The 24555-nt window shown below is 31.6% G+C and overlaps 2 protein-coding genes across 3 annotated transcripts; both read left to right on the forward strand.

Annotated features, from left to right (window-relative positions):
* The first annotated feature begins 282 nt into the window (after window positions 1-282).
* Window positions 283-7319, forward strand: LOC129873425 (glycosyltransferase BC10). 2 transcript variants are annotated; one of them, XM_055948520.1, is made up of 11 exons: window positions 283-980; window positions 3224-3340; window positions 3867-3967; window positions 4335-4406; window positions 4683-4764; window positions 4921-5001; window positions 5404-5442; window positions 5599-5664; window positions 6320-6469; window positions 6786-6914; window positions 7053-7319. In XM_055948520.1, exons 1-11 carry the CDS (start codon window positions 735-737, stop codon window positions 7092-7094), a joined length of 1125 nt encoding a protein of 374 aa, XP_055804495.1. In that variant the 5' UTR covers window positions 283-734; the 3' UTR covers window positions 7095-7319. The 2 variants fall into 2 exon arrangements, with proteins under 2 accessions (XP_055804495.1, XP_055804496.1); XM_055948521.1 differs by lacking the exon at window positions 4335-4406.
* A 13055-nt stretch (window positions 7320-20374) lies between these two features.
* Window positions 20375-24077, forward strand: LOC129873852 (probable galactinol--sucrose galactosyltransferase 5). Its single transcript, XM_055949043.1, has 6 exons — window positions 20375-21017; window positions 21115-21384; window positions 21477-21907; window positions 22001-22178; window positions 22805-23172; window positions 23258-24077. The coding sequence occupies exons 1-6, from the start codon at window positions 20489-20491 to the stop codon at window positions 23819-23821; spliced, it is 2340 nt and encodes a 779-aa protein (XP_055805018.1). The 5' UTR covers window positions 20375-20488; the 3' UTR covers window positions 23822-24077.
* The last annotated feature ends 478 nt before the right edge of the window (window positions 24078-24555 follow it).

The following is a 24555-nucleotide window of genomic DNA, read 5'->3' on the forward strand; positions in this document are numbered from 1 at the left end:
TTAAGAGTTGTACTAAATCAAATATTAACGAGTAAGAGAAATAAATAAAGTACTTAATAATAAGGAAGGTACACTTTTTTTTTTCTTTTTAATTTTCCACTTTATATTCAATTTTTATATTTAAATTCAATTAAATTTGAAAATTCATGCATTGGGAGATATATTTTTAAAAAGTAACGCTTTCAACTACACTTTTCTTTTAATCCAACCACTATCCATAATCCATATGGGTCGAAGGTACACATTTATTATATTTGGAAGTAGACATAGGGTGAAAACATTAGAAAGCTGAGAAAAATAAGAAGTTAAAAAAAAAAATACATTGAAAAAAGAAGATCAATTTTGAGTAAAGGCAAAGCCTGCAGCGGCCCTCAAAGTGGAGGCAGGTTTGGTAGATTTGCTGGCAAAGAGAAAAATCGTTCAGCCATTGAAAAGGGATTCTCATTCTCCCTGCAATTCACGCAATCCAATTTGTACTAAGCTTATCTTTTTACTCACTCAATAGTAAATATCCCAACAACTTATTAAGCTAAGTGAAGACTCAAGTCAGCACTCTATGTCCCTTTCTTCTCTTTAATAATACAGTGTCAGTTCATAGCTTTAATTTCTTCCCAGATCCTTTAATTTTACTGCTACCTACTTATATTTCCACACCTTTTGGAGTTGGATCGATTTTGCTACTGAAATCTTCATGGGTAAGTAATTAAAACTCTACAGATTTGAAGTGTGAGAATATGGGCTTGAAATTGATGCGAAGATCCAGTTCCCAGAAATCTCAACATAGATGGAAGATAAAGGTGTTTGCTATGATGTTATTTGTTTTTTTCTTCGGGACTTTAGTGTTAATGGAGACGCAGTATAATAGAATTAGAATGCTAGCGTTGATTTCTGCTCCTCAAGTACAAAACCCCAAAATTGCATTTTTGTTTATAGCTCGGAATCGTCTGCCTTTGGACATTGTTTGGGATGCCTTCTTTCAGGTATTGGATTTTCCTGTTTTTTTCTCTCTTTTTGTCTTTTGGTGCCTTAATTATTTTGCTTGTATTATTGAATTTTTTGTTTACATTGATTACTTCCTGGGGTTTCTCATTTTTTGGTAATTGGAGTGTTTTAGGATCTTTTCACTCTTTACTAAGTTAATTAAAAGTGCCATGAATATACGGACTTTCAATATTAGTATAGTTAGCAAAGATTATATCTTTATGCAAGCTGTTTTTTTTCTTTTTTTCTTGTGGGGGTGAGGGTAATGGTACCTGGATCCTACTGAGATCACAAATTATCCAGAATGTGCAAAACAGAAGCACCCTGTTTTTTCTTTTTTTTGGGAATCTTAGTAGCTCAGTTGACTTGAACTTTCACACCACCTTGTAATTCTCTTCCCGTTTTCCCTTCTCCTGTCCCCAATTTTAAAATTTCCAAAAAAAAAGGCACCCTTATCAAATATGATCTTTAATGCATTTGTTAGTGGGACGGGATCTTTGTGATTATTTTTTAAAAAAAAACTATCGCCAAGCTCCTTAATCCATTGTAGTTATTGCTCAATATGCTTTGTTTTGCTTTCACTTTCATTACTTCTTTTGGACTGCTTTGGACTGTTTTTTTAGGCGAGGGTTTATCAGAAACAACCTCTCTGTTTCTCTCTAGGGGTAAGGTCTATGTACACTCTTTCCTCCCCAGACCCCATTTTATCCGACTACACTTGGTGTGTTGTTGTTGCCAAGCTCCTTATTCAATCAACTATCCCATAATCCCAGTCTAATCCTTTTCTCTATACCATTCTATTCAGGCTCATTATATTCTAACATGAAATAATTTGTCTTTGAAGGAAAAGTAGGCGTCTGTAATGTTGAAGGTTTTTCTAAAATTCACACTTACCCTATACTGATATAAGTGATATACAATAGCCGTTATAAAAAGACTCAAAAAACTCCTAAAAGTCCCCGACTTAATGTTAGATTTTTTTTCCTTTCCAAGACTTGAATACAAGTATAACAATAACAATTAATCCTTAATTCCTACTAGTTTATATAGCCTCTCCAGATCCGTTGCCTCATGTTATGTTCCATTCTCAGTTAAGTCTCTATTGATTTTGAGGAATTGTATGTCTTTTGGACGACATTAGCAGATCCTTATAGTTTGAGAACTGTTGCAATATATCAGCTATTGGTTCATCAGCTACAATTGGGTTTAATTTTGACTCCCCCACGAGAAGTTTCCTTAGAGTCCTTTGAGAACAGATGAAATGTGTTTAGTGCTTAGGGTATATTTGATTGTTTCTCCAATGTACATATCGATGTGCCCATAACTGTTTGCTATTGACTCTGATTTTATTCTTCTCCCCAAATGCTCCCGCTCTCCCATGCATGCTTGTCACACCACCTGTAGGTAGACTCATTGAGTTCCCCTCTTAAGACTCATTGAATTCCCCTGTTTGTATCTCTTTCCAGTATTATGCAAATCTCTCCTCGTTATTCCAATGTTGTTAAAGGAGTTTGCCTCGTCGCCAATGGCGAGAGGTGAGGCGACCCTTTATTGCCTTTTAGCTTTGTGGCGAGGCGATCTTCAAAAGGCGGCGCCATGGCAACAATGGTGAGAAAGGCGAGAGGCGAGAAAGGCGTCGTCGCCTTTTGTATTATCTTAAAAAAAGGCTACTAATTTAAGGTTTAAAAGTTAAATGGTAATTTTAGGGTTTTCTTTTCGAATTTGCACAGTTGCACTCTTAGAATTCAACTGCGACTCAACCCAGTCAACTCGACTAGATTTCTCCGACGACTCCAAAGTTGTTCAATGCGTATTTCTTCTTCTAATTTCTTCTTCAATTTTTTTCTTCCTCTGGTTCTTTTTCCTCCTTCTTCAGAGTTACTTCTACCTCTGTTTTTTTCCTCACTGTTTTGACCTTTTTTTTCTTTTTTTCTCATTCTAGTTCTAGACTTTTAGTATGTACTATCTATTTTCAGTTTTTGAATTGAAATATTTGTTAATATGTTATTGTCATTGAGATTTTGATTATTTTCACATATGCAATCAAATATTTTAATTTTTTGGCATTAAAATTGGCGCTGCATTTCAAAAAGGCGAGCACCTCGCTACTCGCCTCGCCTTGTGGCGAGGCATACCCTTGTCGCCTTTCGCCATCCAAAACACTGCGTTATTCAAACCAAATCTTTTTCTTTCGAACTCTTGCTGGATTTCTCAACTTATGTTTTGTGTGTGTGTTTTGCAGGGTGATAAGGAAAATAAATTTTCAATCCTGGTTCACTCACGACCAGGGTTTTTATTGAACAAAGTAACAACAAGATCAGCGTATTTCTTGAATCGCCAATTGAATGATAGTATACAGGTTTTTTCTGCTTCTGAATGAAAAATTCTTATTGATAGCATCATCATCATTAAGTCTAGTGGGCAGGTAATCTGTCCATTGAGTTTCTGTTGCTTGCTTCATCCGACTGACAGCATTTATGATAGAAATACATGTTCTGCATTGTTGTTTTGCTCATCAAACGAAAATCTGTTTGTGTGTGTGAGGGGGGGGGGGGGTCCCTTTCTGTTTGTTTTTTTGGTAATTAATATATTTATTAACCACCAAGGGTATTTCCTTTCTGGTTCATTAACCCTATAATACACACTGCAGGTAGGCTACTTTTCTTTCCTGATACCTCTTACGGATTTTATAGAACATTCATGAGACTGTTACCAAAAAGTCATTACAGATTCCCTTCTTTATGTTATGACAAGCAATCATGTAAAGATTTTCTGTGAATCAGCTCTTTATTTTGATTGATGAGCTTATAACAACATTTACATTTTTTTTTCTTTCACATTCTTCTTATGGCCTAGCAATATTTAGCAAGTGTCTTTTCCTTCAGGTAGATTGGGGAGAAGCAAGCATGATCCAGGCAGAGCGCATTTTACTTCAGCATGCATTGATGGATCCTCTCAATGAACGATTTGTTTTTCTTTCAGACAGGTGAGATATAATTTCCCTTAATATCTTCATTTATCAAATCTGTAGCACAAGCTGACTCATTTGGTATTACTGGTCAGCTTAATTGCCTGTTAATTTATCAGAACCGTAGTGGTATGCTTCTTTTGCAGACATGTACCTGTTAACCCTATTAGTTTTCTAAGCTAAGTGTCTGAAATAGTCAAACTTTGTCACAATACACTTTTCAGATAATGATTTAGCTTCGGATCACTGAGCATAATCATAGGCCACATCAGTTTTAAAAGAGCACTTAGCAAATTGGTCTCCAACATTGATATCTCTGCAATAATATCCATCATAGTAACATTTGTGTTGCAACTGTCATCTAATATGTTTCATGTTATTTCAGTTGCATACCTTTGTACAACTTCAGCTACACATATGATTACATAATGTCTACGCCAAATAGTTTTGTTGACAGGTAAAAGACATTGATTTTTCTGTTCTTTCTCGAGTAAATGATTTATTCCTGTAGATAGAATTCAAGTAATAAGAAAACTTTAGTTCTTCCACTGAAGGACACTTGTCATTCTCAAAGAACTGTTACTTCTGAATCCATTATTTTAGCCAAATATCTAGCTAGCATCTTACACTGATTAGAAAAAACACAGCTAGCATCTTACTTTCACAAATTAAAATGTGGAACCATCTTCATGCTTCATTTATCTAATTGTCTTTTGTTTAAAAATGAAAACAGCTTTGCTGATACAAAAGAAGGCCGCTATAACCCCAAAATGGATCCAATTATTCCTGTTCAATGCTGGAGGAAAGGATCTCAGGTATTGGTCTGAAATATGAATTCTAACTTCATGAAGTTCAATGTAACTCCTTAAAAGGAAATTCTCGAAGGAGAAATGGAGCAAAAAGGCAAGGTGTATCTTTCACTTTTACAAGTTGTATAGCTTACTAGTTTTCATTTTCACGTCTTTTTACAGTGGGCTGTTCTAAACAGAAAGCATGCAGATATTGTAGTGAAGGATGAAATATTATTTCCTATGTTTCAGTTGCATTGCAAGGCAAGTTACTTTTTGTTTTGGAAACCTACCTTAACTGTTATTCCGAAACCCGGGATACGGATTTTGATTTATGATGCTCATGGATGGTCGTGAGTTCAAGAGCATTACAAGACAAGTTATCTTAACATTGTTTTATTTTCAATTTAAGAAAAAAAGGATTGTCCTTAGTTCTTTTAGATGGATGGAGACTAGGCAATAGAAAAAACATTGTTAAAGTTGAATCTATTAGTAGTAGTTTCTTATGTGCCTCTAATTGGCTGGTTGAACAAGTATTATGGCTACCCTCCTAATGATACAGAAGTTAACTACACTAATGATATGTAAAGTTCTGCATTTGTTTGTTCTCATTGCATACCTTCATATTTCTGTGGTGTTCACCGTAATTACATTATCATTGTGCAGAAAAAACCGCTACCTGAGTTTTGGCGGGATCAGTATGTGGTGAGTGTCCATGCTATTTGAGTATTTCTTCTCTTTATTGTTTGTTTATCTGTTGACTTTAACTTTTGCTAAAAGATCTTTACATGCTATACCAATCTGTAAGCTTTTATTCTTTATACTGTTGAACTGTTTTCTAAAGTCTGTTGTCTTTTGCAGCCTCCAGATACATCCAAAATTCATAATTGTATACCTGATGAACACTATGTCCAAACTCTGCTTGCTGTAAGTTGTTTTCTGTGATCTAAACCTGTCTTGGCAACTTGATTCTTTGCCCTAAGATATTACTGATTTCACTTCAAACAATGATATTCTGTCAACAAAAATTCCCATGCACGGACCATTGGTAGCATAATGTAATCCATACTCTACAACAGTTCAATTCAAGTTTGAGCTGATTGCCAATACATTTTACTATATCATGACCTGGTTGAGTACTAACAGTGTTTATTGTTTATGAAGAAGTAATTGCTAATATAATAACCTTGGCAGTTGCATTGTATTTGTTGCTTTATCTCTTTCCCCCTCCACCCCCCCCTCAAAAAAAAAAAGAGAGAAGAAAACAATGCCTAAATCCCAACTATGTTGGATTCGGCTATCTTAATCGTCGCTATTCATGTTGCACCATTTAATCCCATCTAAGGCCAATATTATTTAAAAAATAAGATTAGCTCATCTTGCACCGTTAGTTGAGTTCAGCTAATTTTAATATTATACCTCATTAATAGGCTGGGTAACTAGAAAAGTTATTAATGGATAGAATTTGAATAATGCAAGAGGCAATGAGGCATAATTGCTCTAAAATGTAACTTAAGTTTTCATTTGATACTTTAGTATCAACCTTTATCTTTTTTCTGAGGAGACTTTCATTTAATGTTAGCATAAAGGACTTGAAGGTGAAATTACACGGAGGACACTGACTCACACTGCATGGCTTATTTTATCCTCCAAGGAGCGTGAACGGAAAGGATGGCATCCTGTTACCTATAAATTAGCCGATGCTACTCCCATGCTAATCCAATCTATCAAGGTACTCTCGGTTCTTTTCAACAAGCAGATTAGTAGATTAGCCAGGTCTACTAGAAGGAAACTTGGTGATCATTTTGGAGAAAAATATTTCAGAAAATTATGTCACTCATATCGACAAGAGGAGAAGATAATGAACTAGTAAGCCCACTCAAGTAGCTATTATTAGGAAGTAAGGAGGGTTCACAACACTGAGAAAATTTTACCTCGTCTTTGTCAGCAGTTGAAATGAGCATGATTGTCTTACTATATGATGCTGAATTGTCCTGTGTAAAATGATGAATGTGCGCACACCTTAGAGATCTATTCGATTTTGACAGGACATAGATAATATATATTATGAGACAGAATATCGGCGAGAGTGGTGCACCAGCAAGGAGAAACCTGCCCCTTGCTTCCTTTTTGCAAGGAAATTTACACGGCCTGCAGCTCTGAGGCTTCTCAATATGGTTAGTGCCATATCTATCTTCATTGTAGCAAAAATATCAGTACAATTTATCTTTCAGCTGTTTTGTTCCTTTTCGTTTTCTCTAATTTCGTATCTGGTTCCATTTTCGTGGATGGTTATTGCTCTGGTCTCTATGCAGTCCGCGCTTGGACTTTACCACGAAGAAATAAGTAACGTTTGACACCACGATGAAAGATCGAGCAACATCTGACATCTACAATACTTTACCATCTAGCTTCTAGCTATTAGAAGATATACAAAGTTAACTGATGACTAGCTACAGAAAATTGTAATCTAGTTAATAAATGGGGAAGATGTGTAAGTAGAAAGAAAAACTAATGAAAATTGTTATGCCAATTTGTATATTTGTAAAATTTTCCTTTAAACTCAATAATGTTTGGTCGTATATGTATGTAGAGTGAGCTCAGTTCTATTTTTATTTCCACTTTGTAACGTCGTAGTGCCATGATCTAGTTTTATTCGATTTACTATGATAGTAGTGACAAATGAGTGGATTGGATTAGATTGAAAATTGATTGAACTAAAATGGATTAAGTAAGATATAGATGGAGTAAAAAAGATGCACAAGCTAAGTCTGGTTTCTTGCTGAGTCGTTTTTTTGTGAACAATTTTGAAATTTTGCCAAAAATAAATTTTAAAAAAAATCAACTTTCTAAACTAATATGTTTTTTAATGAAAATTTCTACTAACAAAATACTCACGTATCTTCAAGAAACTAGAAGTATCCAAATATGGTTCTTTTGTGCAATCTTTTTTCCTTCCGAAAGCTTTCTCTTTTGTAACTTTGTAATTGACTTACCTTATTTGATATGGAAAATTGTTGATGTAAAGAAACTCAATTTGAACAAAGCTCAAATGCATACCTGATTTAATAATCACTTCTATTTCGTGTAACTTTGTAATTGACTACACTTACCTTGTTTGATATGGAACTTGTTAATGTAAAAAAAATCAATTTGAATAAAAATCAATTGCATACCTTCACTTCTATCATGTGTAATTTTCTAATTGACTTATTTTGTTTGATATGGAAACTTATTAATGTAAAGAAATCCAATTTGAATAAAAATCAATTGTATACCTTATTTTACCTTCACTTTTATCATGGGTAATTTTGTAATTGACTTATCTTGTTTGATATGGCAACTTATTAATGTAAAGAAATTTAATTTGAATAAAAATCAGTATAATTGCATACCTTATTTTATCTCCACTATTATTATGTGTGAAAGTAATTGATCACTTACCATGTTTGATTAAAGAAATACAATTGAAATAAAAATCATTTGCGTACCTAATTTTATTTTCACTTTCATTAGTAAAAATAGGAGTTTGTTATTGGGCTATTGGCATACCCTTGTTCTATCTTCCTCTAATATTTTTGGTCAATCTTTTGTGTTGTGAGATTTTGGATCTTAAGAAGCCAACACTTGAAAATTCATACTTAAAGTAAGTTTCTTTTCTTGATGTTTTGAACTTCTTTAATTTTATTTCTCGCATTTAGCTTGATGTTGTTCTTTTGTTTGCCTACAACTTGTTTCATTTGTTTAAATATTTTCTTGGGACTCGCCTTAGGCTAAGGTTGGAAGCAAAATCAAGAATCTTTAAGCTTTTTCTTGACTAGTTTTTTAATCTTTTATAAACTTATATGTCCTAGAGGATTGTACAAATCAAATCGAATCGATAAATTAAGTAAAATTGAAGAAAAAAATCGACATTGTGCTTGAGAAAAAAAATCGCCCACTCTTGATTTAGTTTAATATTAATAGGAAAAAAAAGTTAAACGTATCCAAACAAAACCGACCTAATATATATATATATATAAAATTAAATTTTTTATACATAAAAATATTAATTATAATCTACATTATTAAGAAGAAATTAATATAAATAAGGAAAAATTTGTCAAATCATAATTAATTTATATTTATTTTAAATAAATTTAAAGAATGGTTATAAAAAATATTTATTATCTTTTTCAATTATTGTGTAATGGTAAGAAAATTTAAATATTGACTAAAATCTAAATTGAAAAAAAATCGACTTTGTTGATTTGATTTATAGATTTAATAAATCAACATAATTGATTTAGTTATGTTTTAATGAAAAATCAAACCAAACCTACTCATGATTTATAGATTTGCAACGCTACTAAAAATCATTTGGGCGAGATCAATATAAACAACACCTTGATTCAATTGAAAATACAAATATTCCTTTTCTTTTCTTTCATGTGTGAATCATATTCGATCGATTGAAACTTTTTTTTTTTAAAATAGGATTAAAATTGCATCAATTTGACAAACAAATGGCAATTAAATATTCTTTAGAATATATGCATAAATTTATCACAATAACTATACGTTATGTAAATATGTGCAGTGCACGTATCCGTATACTAATTATACCAAAAATGAAAAATCTTTTGAAAATTACTATAACATCCTTGCAAAAAAGTTGAATGTGTTGTAAAAATATAAAAGAACAAGAGATATAGCCAATATTTCTCTTTAAATTGATGTATAAATGAATTGAATTGATTTTCTAACTTTTGTGAGGATTTTTAGGAAGTTAAAGTAATTAACAAGCTCTTTGCTTGAACTACTTGCAAGTCGCCTGCTTAATTACAAGCTCATCTTCCGTGTGTAGTGTTTATGAGACACAACTCATCAAACTTGGTGTCAAAATTGACAAATTATCTTGCATTTGAACATTCTTTTAACAAAATTATCAAACTCATTGAACGAGGATAGGTTGAAAACTAAGAATAAAATTGATGCTCCTTTTTTATTTTTTTATTTTTTGAATCATTTAGAAAAGACGAATTCGCTATTGCATAGCATCATTATCTGAAATTTAAAAAACAATCCAACCACTTATAGTTGTATCAATGCTAATTGGCGTGCAAAATTAACAATTTATATGAAAATAGCTAGGTGAAAAATAATAGGACGAGACAAGAATTCTTGACAAGAATAAATAAAATAATTAAAAGTCTGTCGAAACTAAATAAGTAATGATAGTCGAAACTATTATTTAGACGGCAATCCCAAACTTTTCGTATAAACAAAACCATCCATGAAAAGGGAAAGTGGATCAATATCATCACACAATCAAAATGCCATATTTGATCCTCACTTGTTCTATAAATAACTTTTGCACCATAATATCCGTATTGGTATCGAAGTAGCACTTGACCATCGGAAAACCTATATATAGGTAGAACTGATATAGCTCCATTACTTAGTAATGTAAGTAACTTTGTCCAAGATTCCTGAACGCCATACTCTTTCATTATCCATAAATTGAAAGTGATCTCATTGTTATTAAAAACACAGATATGCCCATTTCAATCGCGACGCTCATTTCAATCCTGACGCCCATTCCAGAATCTAAACACACATTTTTTGGTAAGGGTATTCTCTTGTATTTCTCATCTGAAATATTTAATGCAATCATAGATTCCGTCACAAAGAAATCAAAACTAAGCCAGTGAAAAGCTCCATTTATAAAGGACAAACATTCCTTACCATACAACATGGAAGCATCGCCCTCAACCCTTATTGAGGGCAAAGAATAAATTTCTCTTCAGGAACCACTTTTTAGTGCGAGAATTTCATCTGGTGCATCGCCCTCCTTGTCAATCCTAACAACTTTATAATCATCACTAATTGAGTCATATCCCAATCCATAAGTAAATTCCAGTTCTAACGACGATTCTAAAGGGGGAAGTACTATTGATTCTGACGTGGTGAGGGTTCCATAGCAATAACGTTGAAGGCTCGGGTCTGGTCCAAATCCCGATGAGAAACAAGGCGTCTCAACAACAATAGACTTTAAAATCGCTGAATGGTTTAGAAATATTTGGCCAAAAAACTTTATGTATATCATTATTAACTCGATTTGGGGATAAAGAAGTGCAATAGAAATTTAAATCCTTTTTACCCGGAGATGACGCCCCAATAAACATTTTTTGGGAATCGAGTTGACTTTTGACATGATTGAGATGCTTCCTCTTAAAGTAAACATCAGAAAATAATGTCTTCCAAGATTTCTAAACACATTTGAAACGAAAAAAAGACTTAACAGGAAATTTGGTGAAGATGTCCATAAGTATTTCCACCTCTCAAATGTGAGTTCCCATTACCATACTTAGGAAGAAAATAAGAGGTTGATTTAATGCTGCTTGTGGTTTAGGGTTAAGTGCTAATCTATTTATAACTTTGCACATAGAAACGTAAAGGGTTTGAACTTTGAAGTACTAAGTAGGTTTACTTTACTAATACATACCAAACACTGATATTAGCTACCGTACATAGAAACCTAAAAGGATTGGAGTACTAATTAGGGTGACTTTACTAATACATAGCAAACCGTCATATATATTAGCAATATATAGATTTTTAATACATATCTATAAGTATGGTTATAAATACAACTAGTGAATATAAAAGACGACAAGATACCAATTTTTTTAATTAAATATTTCCATTTCTATCTATCTATAAATATAATTATTTGATTAGTTAGTAGACTTCAATTGAGCCGAGGGTCTCTCGAAAACAACCATCCTATCTTGGTAGGAGTAAGGTCTGCGTACACTTTATCCTCCCCAGATCCACGTTGTGGATTTCACTGGGTTGTTGTTGTTGTAGTTAGTAGACTTCAACAAAGTCATGACTTGATATTAATTAATTGCAGTGCTTGAAATTTGAAGAAGACATCAAAAAACAAATTTGATTTTTATATAAACACACAAAATAGATTTTACATAACGTACAAAGTTTCAACGTTTGAAAGACTTTAGAATTTTCAATAATGAGAGGATAAAAATAGTGAAAGGAGAATAAAAAAGGTAAATATAAGAATAATAATGTGGTTTCATGATAATCGTCAAAATATAAATGAGTCAACAAAATATAGGCATACACCTAAAGAAGGATGCTACAATGAACTTAACACTATTTCATTTCTCAATTGTAACAACATCCCCACTTTAAATAAGGTAAAAAAATATTATATTTTCTACCTAATTTTTTTTTCTTCAAGTTGATCTATACATGAGATTTTTTTGACGAAGTGGGCCCTCAAAAAATTAAAACCTCAAGCGATTATTTTAGTGACCTTATGATCGAGCCAGCCTGACGAGATTACTCGCATGTCCATTAAATACGAAAAAGGGATTGAGGTTTTAGGTTTACTTATTTTAAAAAATTTCATGCATGATAATGTTAGCAGGAAAGTGATGGCACAAGGATTGGTTATATTTTCAAGAAACATACCTCCATTATGTTACTGAAAAACTTAGATCTCTCAAATGGATTATATCATGGGACAAATACATGCAAATGTGTGTACAATATGAATAACGTTATACGGGCAGAATTCATGATCAAGAACCAATGCGCTTCTAAGCATGGATTTGGACAAGTATTTTAAAAGGCATGGGCGCAATCGCGCAAGGCAACACATTTTACGTAGTACGAATTATCTATTCGTATCGTTTTCTTCCATATTAGAACCAACATTAATGGTTTAAACAAATTCGCATAACTAGACCCAATTTATAATTAGTTACCAACAATATACAATGCATTTTTTGTTATTTGTATCCTTATATATACCCCTCATATTTTATTTATGTATTTTTTTAATCTACCAAACGAGAAAATGAACACGTACGACTTATCATGATTGTATCCATTAAGATTGTATGCAGTGAAACAACCATTAGAGCGAAAGAATATAACGAATATAAACTGTTTGTAGAATGAATGAATAAGTGATACAAAAGCGAATGAATACAATCCCTGTAATATTTTTGATTTGTATATACACCTTTATATCTTTTGAAGTATGATATTTGATTGATTTGTTGCATTTGCCTTCTTAAAAAAATGTATCGCACATTTTATCTCTCTTAATGATGGTTGATTTCATTGATACATCATAACTAAGCATATAAATACAACAAATATAGTTGTCTGACACCTGTAAAAGTTTGTTTATTTATTTTTCCTGATACCTCAAATTAACATACATTTACTACAAATGATAAATACTTAAACAACTAAATTATATATAGCTACAGATTATTAATAAGGCACAAATGATGATCATCGTTTATAAAATTTACTTTTTAATTTTGGTTGCAACAATCAATATATTTAAGGGTTACAAAATAAAAATTAAAAAATAGTACTCCACTCGAATTTGACAACTAACTTCCACTTTATTTCCTTTAAAATGGTTCTTTTCTGAAGATGTCAAGACTAAGTAAAATTATAGTTAATTTCAAATTCCTAAATATTAAGAATTACTATATTTTTTGAATATAAAAAAATTATATTTTGATACAATAACACAAAAGCTCATATTTTATTACCTTGTAAAAATAACAATCCAAATATATAAGGAAAATACTTTTATAAAAGTTGGTGGGTCTTCTTTTAAATTATTACCATCGTACAACAATAAATTTTGGTAAACGCTTGTCTTAAATTTCGGGTCTTCTTGATTCCTTTATATTTACACTTTTTTTTATAATTAATTAGTTTAATAAATAAAAATGATTGCTATAAGTTAGCAAAATTGTAATTGATTTAAAGGGTAAATATTAGGATTTCAATATAATTTAATAAGAGAAGATTTATGAAGCAAAATTTTAGTCAATTTCAAAGTATTAAATATTTAATTAATAATTATTTAAGAAAAATATTTTAATAAAGAGCAAAAAATTCAAACAATATTATTAAGGACCTTTGTGCTTTTAATATAGTATAAATAATCTTATTTTATCCTTAACCCTGCCTTATCCATACCCTACTTTCCTTGTATGTTTAATTATCGTTTTTTTAATGTAGCTCTATCATTTGAATTGTTGATGTGTCAATACAATACAATTCAATACAAATTGATACGATACAATTATGAAACAATACATAACAACAATTCAAAGTTTCAAACAAAGAGTTAGTTGTCTTATTCTTTTTCGCCTAGCTACTTCTAGGTATTTCGTAGAAAATATTTTTCTACGAAATTGATGTTTGAAATTTCCGACCAATTAACCCCTTTAATGTCTATATTTATCAGAGAAAAATATATGATAAATTCCTATATTTATATTTAAAACATAATAGTAAAGAAACAATTGAATTTTTCAAATTGTAAACCGAATTTCATAATACGTCAAAAAAATAAAATTATATGGTCAAATGATTTCTCTAATTTACAAGTATTAACAAAGGTTGTCATGGTTGTCACTGAGTAAAACAAGTTTTGAGTTGTTTAAATGTAGATAGATTTTTTTTTTCATATAACTTTTTTATTTTTCAGATATTTTGTCTTAATGGGGATTGTTGACATCCTTTTTCGATTTATGAGTAATTATGTTCAATTACACTTTTTACTTTGAATGATTTTGCACACAGTTGTTATCTCAGAATAATTATAGATTTAATTAGTATATGGTTTTGTAGGAATTTTTTAAACTTTTTTTAAAAAAATTGGGGGTAGGAAAAATGGGAAGGAAATTACTATATGGGGAATTGAACCCTCGCCAGCATGATGGGAGTAGGGGGGAGCCACCTATTGATTAGGGGTTCATCCGAATTCCATTCGGCAGAAAATTATATTATTTATACATGATAAAAATTATTTTTTATGCATATGTAGTAAATATCGAACTCCTTTCGGCAAGTTCATGTGTCTACTTCTTCAAATTTTAAACCCCCTAAATCAAAATTCTGGTTCCGCCACTGGATGGGAGTTCATGTAGTCAACCAACTGAGTTACAAAGATTTTCCATTTTGTATGGTTTTTTGTATCACATTTCTCTTTTATTTAATTTTTTGATTTATTAATTTACATAAACTTCTTTTAAAAATTAAAATATACACATAACTATTATTTGTTTTAAAAAATATTAGTAGCTAGGTTTACATCAAATTAATGCCAGTATGCATGCAAAGTGTGAGCTGCTTATTGGAACGTGTGGTTAGCTAGCTATTACTACTCCAACTATGAGGTTAGTTGAAACAAATTAAAGTGTCAACAATTTTCAACTATTTAATAACCGTAACCGTTGAAGAAGAGGTTCGAGGTAATGAATAAATTATCTTTCGTATGATTTATATAGGTCATAATCTAGAGTAATATCATAAGATCCAGATTTTTGTTGTTATATTTCTTGTTGGAAAACATATATTATTCTATATTAGGCTAGTATTTATAAAGAAAGAGTTCTACTAGTATTGATCAGATTACCACGTACATTTTCTGTGTTGAATTTTTTTTAGCCAAAACGTCTGTTAACAAAATGACTATTTCTTAGTGTACGCATAAACTCTATATTTAGTCAATAACGTAACAGATAGTAATACATATTTAAAAAAATAAGAAAATACTCGAAAAACAAGTACCAAATATTGTGTAGAAAAGAACATTGTACGTGTTAAGAAATTAAATATCATACTTAGGGATTGCAAAAACCGATAAAAGTAAAAGGATAATTAGTTTAAGGATATTTGGTCACCGTCTGCAGCTAATTACTGGTCTGCTCCACTAATTAGCGGACATGACAATCCTCACAAAGTCACATCATCCATTCTTGTTGCTTCCCTTTATTTCAACCAACACGCTATTCACGAACACACATGAAAAGTGTCTAACCCTTGTAATTAAAAAAATTAAATATCATGCTTAAGGTGTACAAATATTGAATCGAAAAGATAGTTATTAATTTATTGCTATTGTGTTATTGGATTAACAATTAGTTAATGATTTTATATAAAAAAAAATTATTGGGTTGTCAGTTCGGTATTGATTTTTTAATATTGGGTTATTGAGTAAATCGATAACCCATTAAGACTATAATAATTTACTATTTTAATTTTTACCCATACATAAATATCAAACAAAAAGATATTAATATAATCACTATAGCAGATTATCAGTACCCTACATAATTCACAGTTCACACTACTTCATAGTTCACAATATATTTACCTTTTATGCGTTAGTATTACCTTAGGTTCACAATGTTAAAATCTAAAGAACTAAGAAGGGCGGCGGCTATGGTTTGCAACGACAACGACAAGGATTATGCGATGGCTGGGGTTGTGAATTGTGAGTATGCACATCAAGAACGTCTGATTTGCTTGTTTCGTTGTATGCCTATATCGCGTCAAATTATTGGAGAAGTCGTATATTTGTTTTGAAAACATTTTCTTAATGGTTAAATTGAAACCGGACCGTTAAAGATCAAAAATCGATAAATAAAAAACAATAACAAATATCTTATTAGTTTAATTATCGATTTAGCGTATTTAAAAAACGAAAACCAATAAATCGAATCGATAATAGTTAAAACCGAACCAAACCAATAGATACTCACCCCTAACATACTCACATGAATTATTATTATTATTATTATTATTATTATTATTAATAGAGATACATTTCAAGATTAATTATACATCTGTAATTATAAAGAACTATGGTTTTCATTATAACAAGTTAAAGTATACAAAAAAAAAATCTAAGGCAGTAACTGACTTTGTTGTTAGTTACACTACATCTGCCACTAGTGAAGAGGCTATTTTTTATTTTCTTTTTTTACCCTCCATTTTTGGAGGATTTATAGTGTTTTCACACTTTCCCTCCAGTGTGACTCGAACCCAGGATCTAAGTGAAGAGGCCATGACATGTCTAAATCTAGGAAACGTTACGTGGGCATATCTAACCGAAAGAAAAATAAATTAAAAGTAGCAGCTAGCGCGTTTTCACTTTTATGCTTAATTTATGTAACTTTTTCTTTACCAAATTAAACGTAACGTCCGCCGACTGATAAGGGTTTAAGTATTTGATAAGGAACATGTCATTGCATGCAAAGTGTGACCTGCTTATTGGGACGTGTGGTCTGCTAGCTAGTTACTAGTACCACGATGGGGTTAGTTGAAACAAACTGTCAACTGTTTTCAACTAGTTAAGTAATAACCGTAATCGTTGAAAGAGAGTTTAGAGGTGACAAAAAAATTGTCTTTATATATTTATAGATCATGTATTCGAGTCGAAAATGAAATTAGCAATTGCTATTTGTGTTAGAATTGACCACTTATATTATACTCAAGACTCTACATTTGAATGTAAATTGCTAACTTGTTTTGTTAAAATAGATTCAAAATTTAAATTTTATTATTTTTTTTATTATTATTATCTCAAATTAACATATAAAAATAACTAAATTCACGTTTAAATGTTTGATATTTTTTTTAATGTCATACAAAATTTATATAAGTTGGGTTAATTGAATTTTCATAAATCTGATGTTTCCATGCACTTGGTCGGCTTTTTTCTTGTTTCTTATTAACCGTAACCGTTGGGTCGATTTATCCCAAGTTTTCATTTCTTGTTTACGTAGGTTTTAATTACGTGGCTTCTGCAATTATATTACACGTACTTTTGTTACCGTTTTGATAAGAAAAAGCGTTGGGTCTTCTTAGGAAAAAGGAAGAAAATAATAATTTTCTTATTAGAGATATCAAACTATTTTATTTATTTTCCTTATCTTGTTTTTTTTCACAAGTAAAAGTCATGGATATTAGAGATGGTCGGTGTTTGTGGGTCCCATTGGGCCCCATTTTGCACGCTACCGAACCTATACGCCAATTCTAGTAGCTCTTCTAGATAAGTGGACCCACTATTACACGTGGACGCCTTTTTTTTTTCTTCTTCAGGTTGGTTGTCGTACCTTTTTCCCTCTTGATAAACCATATGAATTTAATTGTTCTTGATATTGCATTAAATAGTAGTAAAAAAGTATTTTTAGAATTTAAAGAAATTTTTCATCAAAATTAAATGGTAAGGTTAGATAGGGTTTAGAGTTACACCCTTTTTAAAAAATTTAAGAATTTAAATTCTATATAATTACGGATAAGTACTAATTGCAAAATTGAAAAAAATTAGTAAATAATAGTACGTACAAAAAAATCTATTTTAATTTTTTCAAGAAATTAACTGTATATAGTATCATAATAAATCAAATCTTAATACAAAACTAAGAAGATTTAAAGATAGGCCACTTTTAGGGAAGATAATTGGCTAGACCTCAAAAACAGAAAAATAAAATAAAAATCAATGACTTTAGTAGTATAACTACAAAACATATGTATCAATTTTTGACAGTTCCTAATTTTTCTAGAGCCTGAATTGTCTTCTTTTTTTTCGTAAACAACTTAATTATATCACCTCATAATATAATCTATTTCAAATGTTCATATGATGCCAATGGATCATTTACAATTCAACTTGGGAAAGTCGAATTTCAAGAAACTCTACGCAGGAGGATATAAATTTTTGCTAGATTATGAGTTAGCACATTGCATATTTGAGAAATATATAAAATAATGATATCTTCAAAAAAAACTCATCAATAACCATATATCCTTGCAAGTAATAGCTATTTTCCAGAATCTTGACCAATCATTTTGTAAAGCTCGTTTTCAAAACCCTATGAATGGCTAGCGCTTCAACGGTTCTAGCCTTCCCTACAAATTGTCTCTGATACCTGTTCTTTATACGGTATAAATTTGTCTGACGGTTCTATTTGGTATCTGTATACCAGTTCAGGTAATCAAAGTCTCTCTAACAATTGTGACCTATACACAATCAATAAATAAATGCTGACAATTCTTTGGAGCCTCAAAGTTAATAACTTTCATCTATATTAATTGAAATACTTAATCTCTACAAAATGGAGTTCATAAGAGAAAGCAAAAAAGATTTGCGATGAAGATGTCTCCTATGTCCACATCTCTACTTAATGGATAGGTGCAGATAACACTGGTTAACAATACTTTTTGATAATCGATTTCCTTTTTTACACTGTTGATATCTTATTTAAATTGTTGCAAACTTAAATACCATAACTATTAGTTATGCCTTTTTGCCAACTAAACTAATCTTAATAATAACTTTCCTCAAAATTATTTATTTTGTGATCAACTAGTTTTCCAAAATTAAACCAAAAGCAAATCAAACGCCTATGTTACTACCGTACTACGTAGCCTTTTTATATAGCAAGCTTCATTTCCTACTAATGGAATCTCTGTGTGGACTGGATAGTACAAATCCAATAATTTTTTGGTTCATAAGATTAGATTTGGGTTCATAAAAATCCAATAATTTTTGTTTAGATGCTAATTATTTATATATATTTTTAGAACATATATAAATTTGTAATTTGAATCCAATGACTAAACTGCATTTTGAAAAAAGAGAAAGTAAGGAAAGAAGAAAAAAAAAAGAGAAAAGAGTGTGTACTGTTGTTTAGCAAGTGACGAAACCATTTTAAATGAGAGTCAAAATATAAAAAAAAATAGGGGAAATTGACATATAACAATATATATATAAATTAAAATTTCAGTCTACCTAAATAGTATAATTTTCAGACGATATACAGCATAAGGTGGCTCTACTTCTGCTTTTAACAAAATATTTGAGCAAATATATGTGGAAGATTTGATTTTGTAGCTCTTTACAAACTTATTTTAAATTTTATATCCTTTTTATAAAAGATCTTTATTTTTACATAGAAGATATCTCAAAAGAAATCATTATTATATGGTGATCATAAATTGCAAAGATGACAAAAGATTTTTATTTTCCCCTTCATACTTCTATTCAAATTGTTAGCGATTATAAAGAGATCATAATTCAAAATACGCAACCAATTAATTTGTAGATTTTCCTTGAAGATATTAAAAAGTAAAAAGTAAAAATAAGAGGGAAAACAAATATTACTATATGGTGCACTCTTCTCTCTAGCGTAGCTCTCCACATAGTTAGTGGTCGTTTGGTATATCCGAATTAAATTATTTTAAATTGAATTGAATAAGATAAATATCTCATGATTAAATTTGAGATAAAATTTATATATCATTTAATTGATTATATATAATGTCAATCAAATATATAAATTTTATCCTAAACTATATTTTAAGATATGTCACATTATCTCACATACAAAACAACTACTAAAATTAAAATAGAATCGAACTCATTCATTAATTAATTTCATATGTATAGACACTCAACTTTATCAACTATAGTAGAAAAATCAGAAAACTATGCATCATTTATGTCACAATCCAAATAGCCTCTTAATTTATTTGAAATTATATCAGTCAAAGTGAAATCACCTTTAAATTTAATTTCAAATTTCTACAAAATGAGTAGAAGCAATCTTATCTACGATAAGTACACGTGGATAAAATTAATTAGCTACCGACGTTATACTAGACTGTCCCCACCTTAATCTATCAAAATTAAATTCTTGCCAAACCGACAAACAAATCTTTCTTCCCATGGAGTTTCCCATCCGCACTGTCATCACCTTTTTTATGCGGCTATAAATTTGCAATCTCCCAATTACAAATCCTCATAACTTCATTTTACTCTTAACAACACTCTACATACACATTCAATTATTTCCTTAAAGAAAAAATATTTCTGTTATATTCTTGATTAATATTTTTCTTTTGTATATTTTCATCCATGGCTCCAATTTTTAACAAAGCTGATGGAAACTACAAAATTCTTGTTGATGGTTCAGATATTACCTTGGAAAATTCAAAATTCTTGGTTAATGACCAAATCATCCTTTCTGATGTTCCAGATAATGTTAGTGCAACTCCATCACCTTACACCATCAGGGACAAACCAGTAACTTCCACTCCGGGTTGCTTTGTGGGCTTTAAAGCAAATGAAGCCCAAAGTCGCCACGTTGTGCCAATTGGGAAACTGAAGGACATCAAGTTCATGAGTATTTTCCGGTTTAAAGTATGGTGGACTACTCATTGGACCGGAACTAATGGAAGAGACTTGGAACACGAAACCCAAATGGTCATTCTTGATAACTCTGATTCATTGGGCCGGCCTTATATCTTGCTTCTACCACTCATTCAGGGCCGGTTCCGGGCTTCTATCCAGCCCGGAAAAGACGACTTCGTCGACGTTTGCGTTGAAAGTGGGTCCAGTAAAGTTACCGGAGACTCCTTCCATAGCGTACTGTACATGCATGCAGGTCAGTAGCGAATTCATAATTTTGTAAAATTAGTAGTATATAAATATTTACGTTTTCAACTCATAAAGATTAAATTTTGGATTCGTATACGTTGCAGGTGATGATCCGTACAGTTTGGTTAAAGATGCAATTAAAGTAGCTAGGATTCATCTAGGTACTTTTAAGCTCCTTGAGGAAAAAACACTACCAGGAATTGTGGATAAGTTTGGTTGGTGTACATGGGATGCATTTTACCTTACGGTGCACCCTCAAGGTGTGTGGGAAGGTGTGAAAGGGCTAGTTGATGGTGGATGTCCACCTGGGCTCGTGTTGATTGATGATGGTTGGCAATCCATTTGTCACGACGATGACCCAATCACCTCAGAAGGTATGATCGATCCTCATTGAATTGTTTGATTGATTCATCCAAAAGTCTTTATATAAAAGAAAAAATATATTAATTATATTATGTCTGAACAGGTATAAATAGAACTTCTGCGGGTGAGCAAATGCCTTGCAGGCTCATTAAATTCCAGGAAAATTACAAGTTTAGAGATTATGTCAGTCCGACAAGTTTGGGACTGGGTGACCCTAACAACAAAGGCATGGGTGCTTTTATTAAGGACCTTAAGGAGGAGTTCAACACAGTGGACTTTGTGTACGTGTGGCATGCTTTATGTGGGTACTGGGGCGGGTTAAGACCCGGGGTATCGGATCTACCCGAATCCAAAATTATTAAACCCAAACTAACCCCTGGATTGGAGAAAACAATGGAAGATTTGGCAGTTGATAAAATAGTGAACAATGGAATTGGGTTGGTCCCACCAGAAATTGCTGAGAAGTTGTATGAGGGCCTACACTCTCACCTAGAATCTGTTGGGATTGATGGAGTCAAAGTCGATGTCATTGACGTAACAACTTTATCTCTTATTCAATTTCTTATATTATCCGTGTATATTATTGATTTTTAAAAAAATTGAATTATTTTTGTAATGGATGTGCAGGTGCTGGAAATGCTATGTGAGGAGTATGGTGGTAGAGTGGATTTGGCCAAGGCTTATTATAAAGCCTTGACATCTTCAGTGAAGAAGCATTTTAATGGAAATGGAGTCATTGCTAGCATGGAACATTGCAATGATTTTATGTTTCTTGGTACTGAGACTATTTCACTTGGTCGTGTGGGTAAGTTACTAAATTATATTGGATCATTCTTCCAATTTTACCCTTTATTATATTGACTGTTGCAAAATTAAAACTTACAACACAAGCTAGAGTTGGTAGAACTTTAATTGTTTATTGATTATGGTCGATATTTTCGGTGTTTTGTAGGTAAGTTATACTACGGATAATTAATGAATTGAGACAAGTTATAGGAACTAATTTATGACCATTAATTATAACGAGGACACGTATACATACTATTGGTCCTTATAGGACAAAAAATATACTTACTGGTAATTCATAGATGTAATTGAATAAGCTTCTTTAAGTGGAAAGTTCAGACGACTAGATGGAAACATCTCGTTATTAAACAGTAGTAGTTTGGGAATTTGTTTAACTCCTATACCAAAAGTTTTTTTTTTTTTAATAATATAAAGTTACTTCAAAGGTAAGACCTCAAAGGTAATTATATTAAGAAAATCATTACATGTATTAAAAAATCAATTACTAATATTTTATATCGCCAAATCTCACTTGTTGTTGTTGTTATCAATATTTTATATCGATATCCTAAAATTTAGAATTCATATAAGAAAAATGCTTGGAATATTATATTGAAAGGGCTTTTGGTTTTTACGATTTTGCAGGAGATGACTTTTGGTGCACAGATCCTTCTGGTGATCCAAATGGTACATTCTGGCTACAAGGTTGCCACATGGTGCATTGTGCTTACAATAGTTTATGGATGGGCAATTTTATTCACCCAGATTGGGACATGTTTCAGTCGACACACCCTTGTGCTGAGTTCCACGCAGCTTCTCGAGCTATTTCTGGTGGCCCTATTTACATTAGTGACTCTGTTGGCCAACACAACTTTGAGCTACTGAAAACATTGGTGTTGCCTGATGGTTCCCTCCTGCGTTGCCAGTATTATGCACTTCCCACTCGTGATTGCCTTTTTGAAGATCCACTCCATAATGGAAAAACTATGCTCAAAATTTGGAACCTCAATAAGGTAAGACATCACCCTTATATATTTGTTGGCTATTATTTTGATCGGTAAATATCACATTCTTATATCTTTTGGTCCCTTTTTTCAGTATACGGGAGTTGTTGGAGCTTTTAACTGCCAAGGTGGAGGATGGGACCGTGAGGCTAGACGTAACATTTGTGCTTCTCAGTATTCCAAGGCTGTGACTTGCAAGGCCGGCCCAAAAGACGTTGAGTGGAAGCATGGAACCAGCCCATTTTACGTGGAAGGAATTGAAACCTTTGTGCTCTACTCATTCAAAGAAAAGAAGTTGGTTTTGGTAAAGCCTACAGAAACGGTCCAAATCACTCTCGAGCCCTTTAATTTTGAGCTCTTAACAGTTTCTCCTGTTACTATTTTGGGAACCAAATCAATCCAATTTGCTCCAATTGGGCTGGTGAATATGCTCAATACTGGTGGGGCGATCCAATCTATTGAGCTGGACGACGAAGCTAATTCAGTTGAAGTTGAAATAAAAGGCGTTGGCGAAATGAGGATTTTTGCTTCTCAGAAACCAAGCACTTGTAAGATCAATGGAGAAGTTATCCCATTTGAATATGAGGATTTCATGGTTGCAATTGATGTACCATGGTCCAGTCCTTCTGGTTCATGTGTCATTGGTTATTTGTTTTGATGTAACTAGCTAATCATGAATTGGCAAGTTTTAGCTGCCAACCTATTACAACCTTTCTATAGGTAGACGATCCTAACTTTTTATGGGGACTAAGGCATAATAGTTATTGCTGTTTAATGTAACTAGCTAATATGAGGGGCTTTTTCTAGTTTTTGTATTTGCCCCATTTCTTATTGAAGTTGTTATGATTTTACATGTACCTCAAGTGTTAAAGATTAAATTGAGGATGAAATATAGTAAATAAGTTTTGTATATACATATAGTCTCTCTTTTTCTTTTATTATTAATATTAGAATCAACGCAATATCAGATGATATTAAAAACGGTATTACAATTTGTTTTGTATTTGTTGTTGTGAATTGATGTAATAGTGATACAGAGCGAATTTTATAAATTATTGTATCATTGATATACAGTTAATTTCAAAAACTGTTGTTAGATTGGATAATTATCCAAGTATTACTATGTTTGTAATTAGACTTCAAACTATTGTTATTTTTAAAAACTAGATAATCCAAAATGCAGAGAGACTTGCGAAGGCAGAGTACTATGTTTGTAATTAGACTTCAAACTATTGTTATTTTTAAAAACTAGATAATTAAAGGCACGATATCTCCTATTATTTTGTCTATTTAAAAAAAATTGTTCACAAAAGATACTATTATAGCAATTTGACCTATATTTTGTTGGCATTAATTATTAAAACATTCACTTTTATATTTTGAAACTATTAT

This window comes from Solanum dulcamara, chromosome 11 (assembly GCF_947179165.1).
Source record: "Solanum dulcamara chromosome 11, daSolDulc1.2, whole genome shotgun sequence".
NCBI lineage: Eukaryota > Viridiplantae > Streptophyta > Magnoliopsida > Solanales > Solanaceae > Solanum > Solanum dulcamara.

Coding starts and splice junctions, on each gene's coding strand:
- LOC129873852 (XM_055949043.1), top strand. CDS start 20,489: ATGGCTCCAATTTTTAACAAAGCTGATGGAAACTACAAAATTCTTGTT. Junction 21,018..21,114: donor CGTACTGTACATGCATGCAG/GTCAGTAGCGAA, acceptor TATACGTTGCAG/GTGATGATCCGTACAGTTTG. Junction 23,173..23,257: donor AAATTTGGAACCTCAATAAG/GTAAGACATCAC, acceptor CCCTTTTTTCAG/TATACGGGAGTTGTTGGAGC.
- LOC129873425 (XM_055948520.1), top strand. CDS start 735: ATGGGCTTGAAATTGATGCGAAGATCCAGTTCCCAGAAATCTCAACAT. Junction 4,407..4,682: donor CCAAATAGTTTTGTTGACAG/GTAAAAGACATT, acceptor AAATGAAAACAG/CTTTGCTGATACAAAAGAAG. Junction 6,470..6,785: donor TGCTAATCCAATCTATCAAG/GTACTCTCGGTT, acceptor CGATTTTGACAG/GACATAGATAATATATATTA.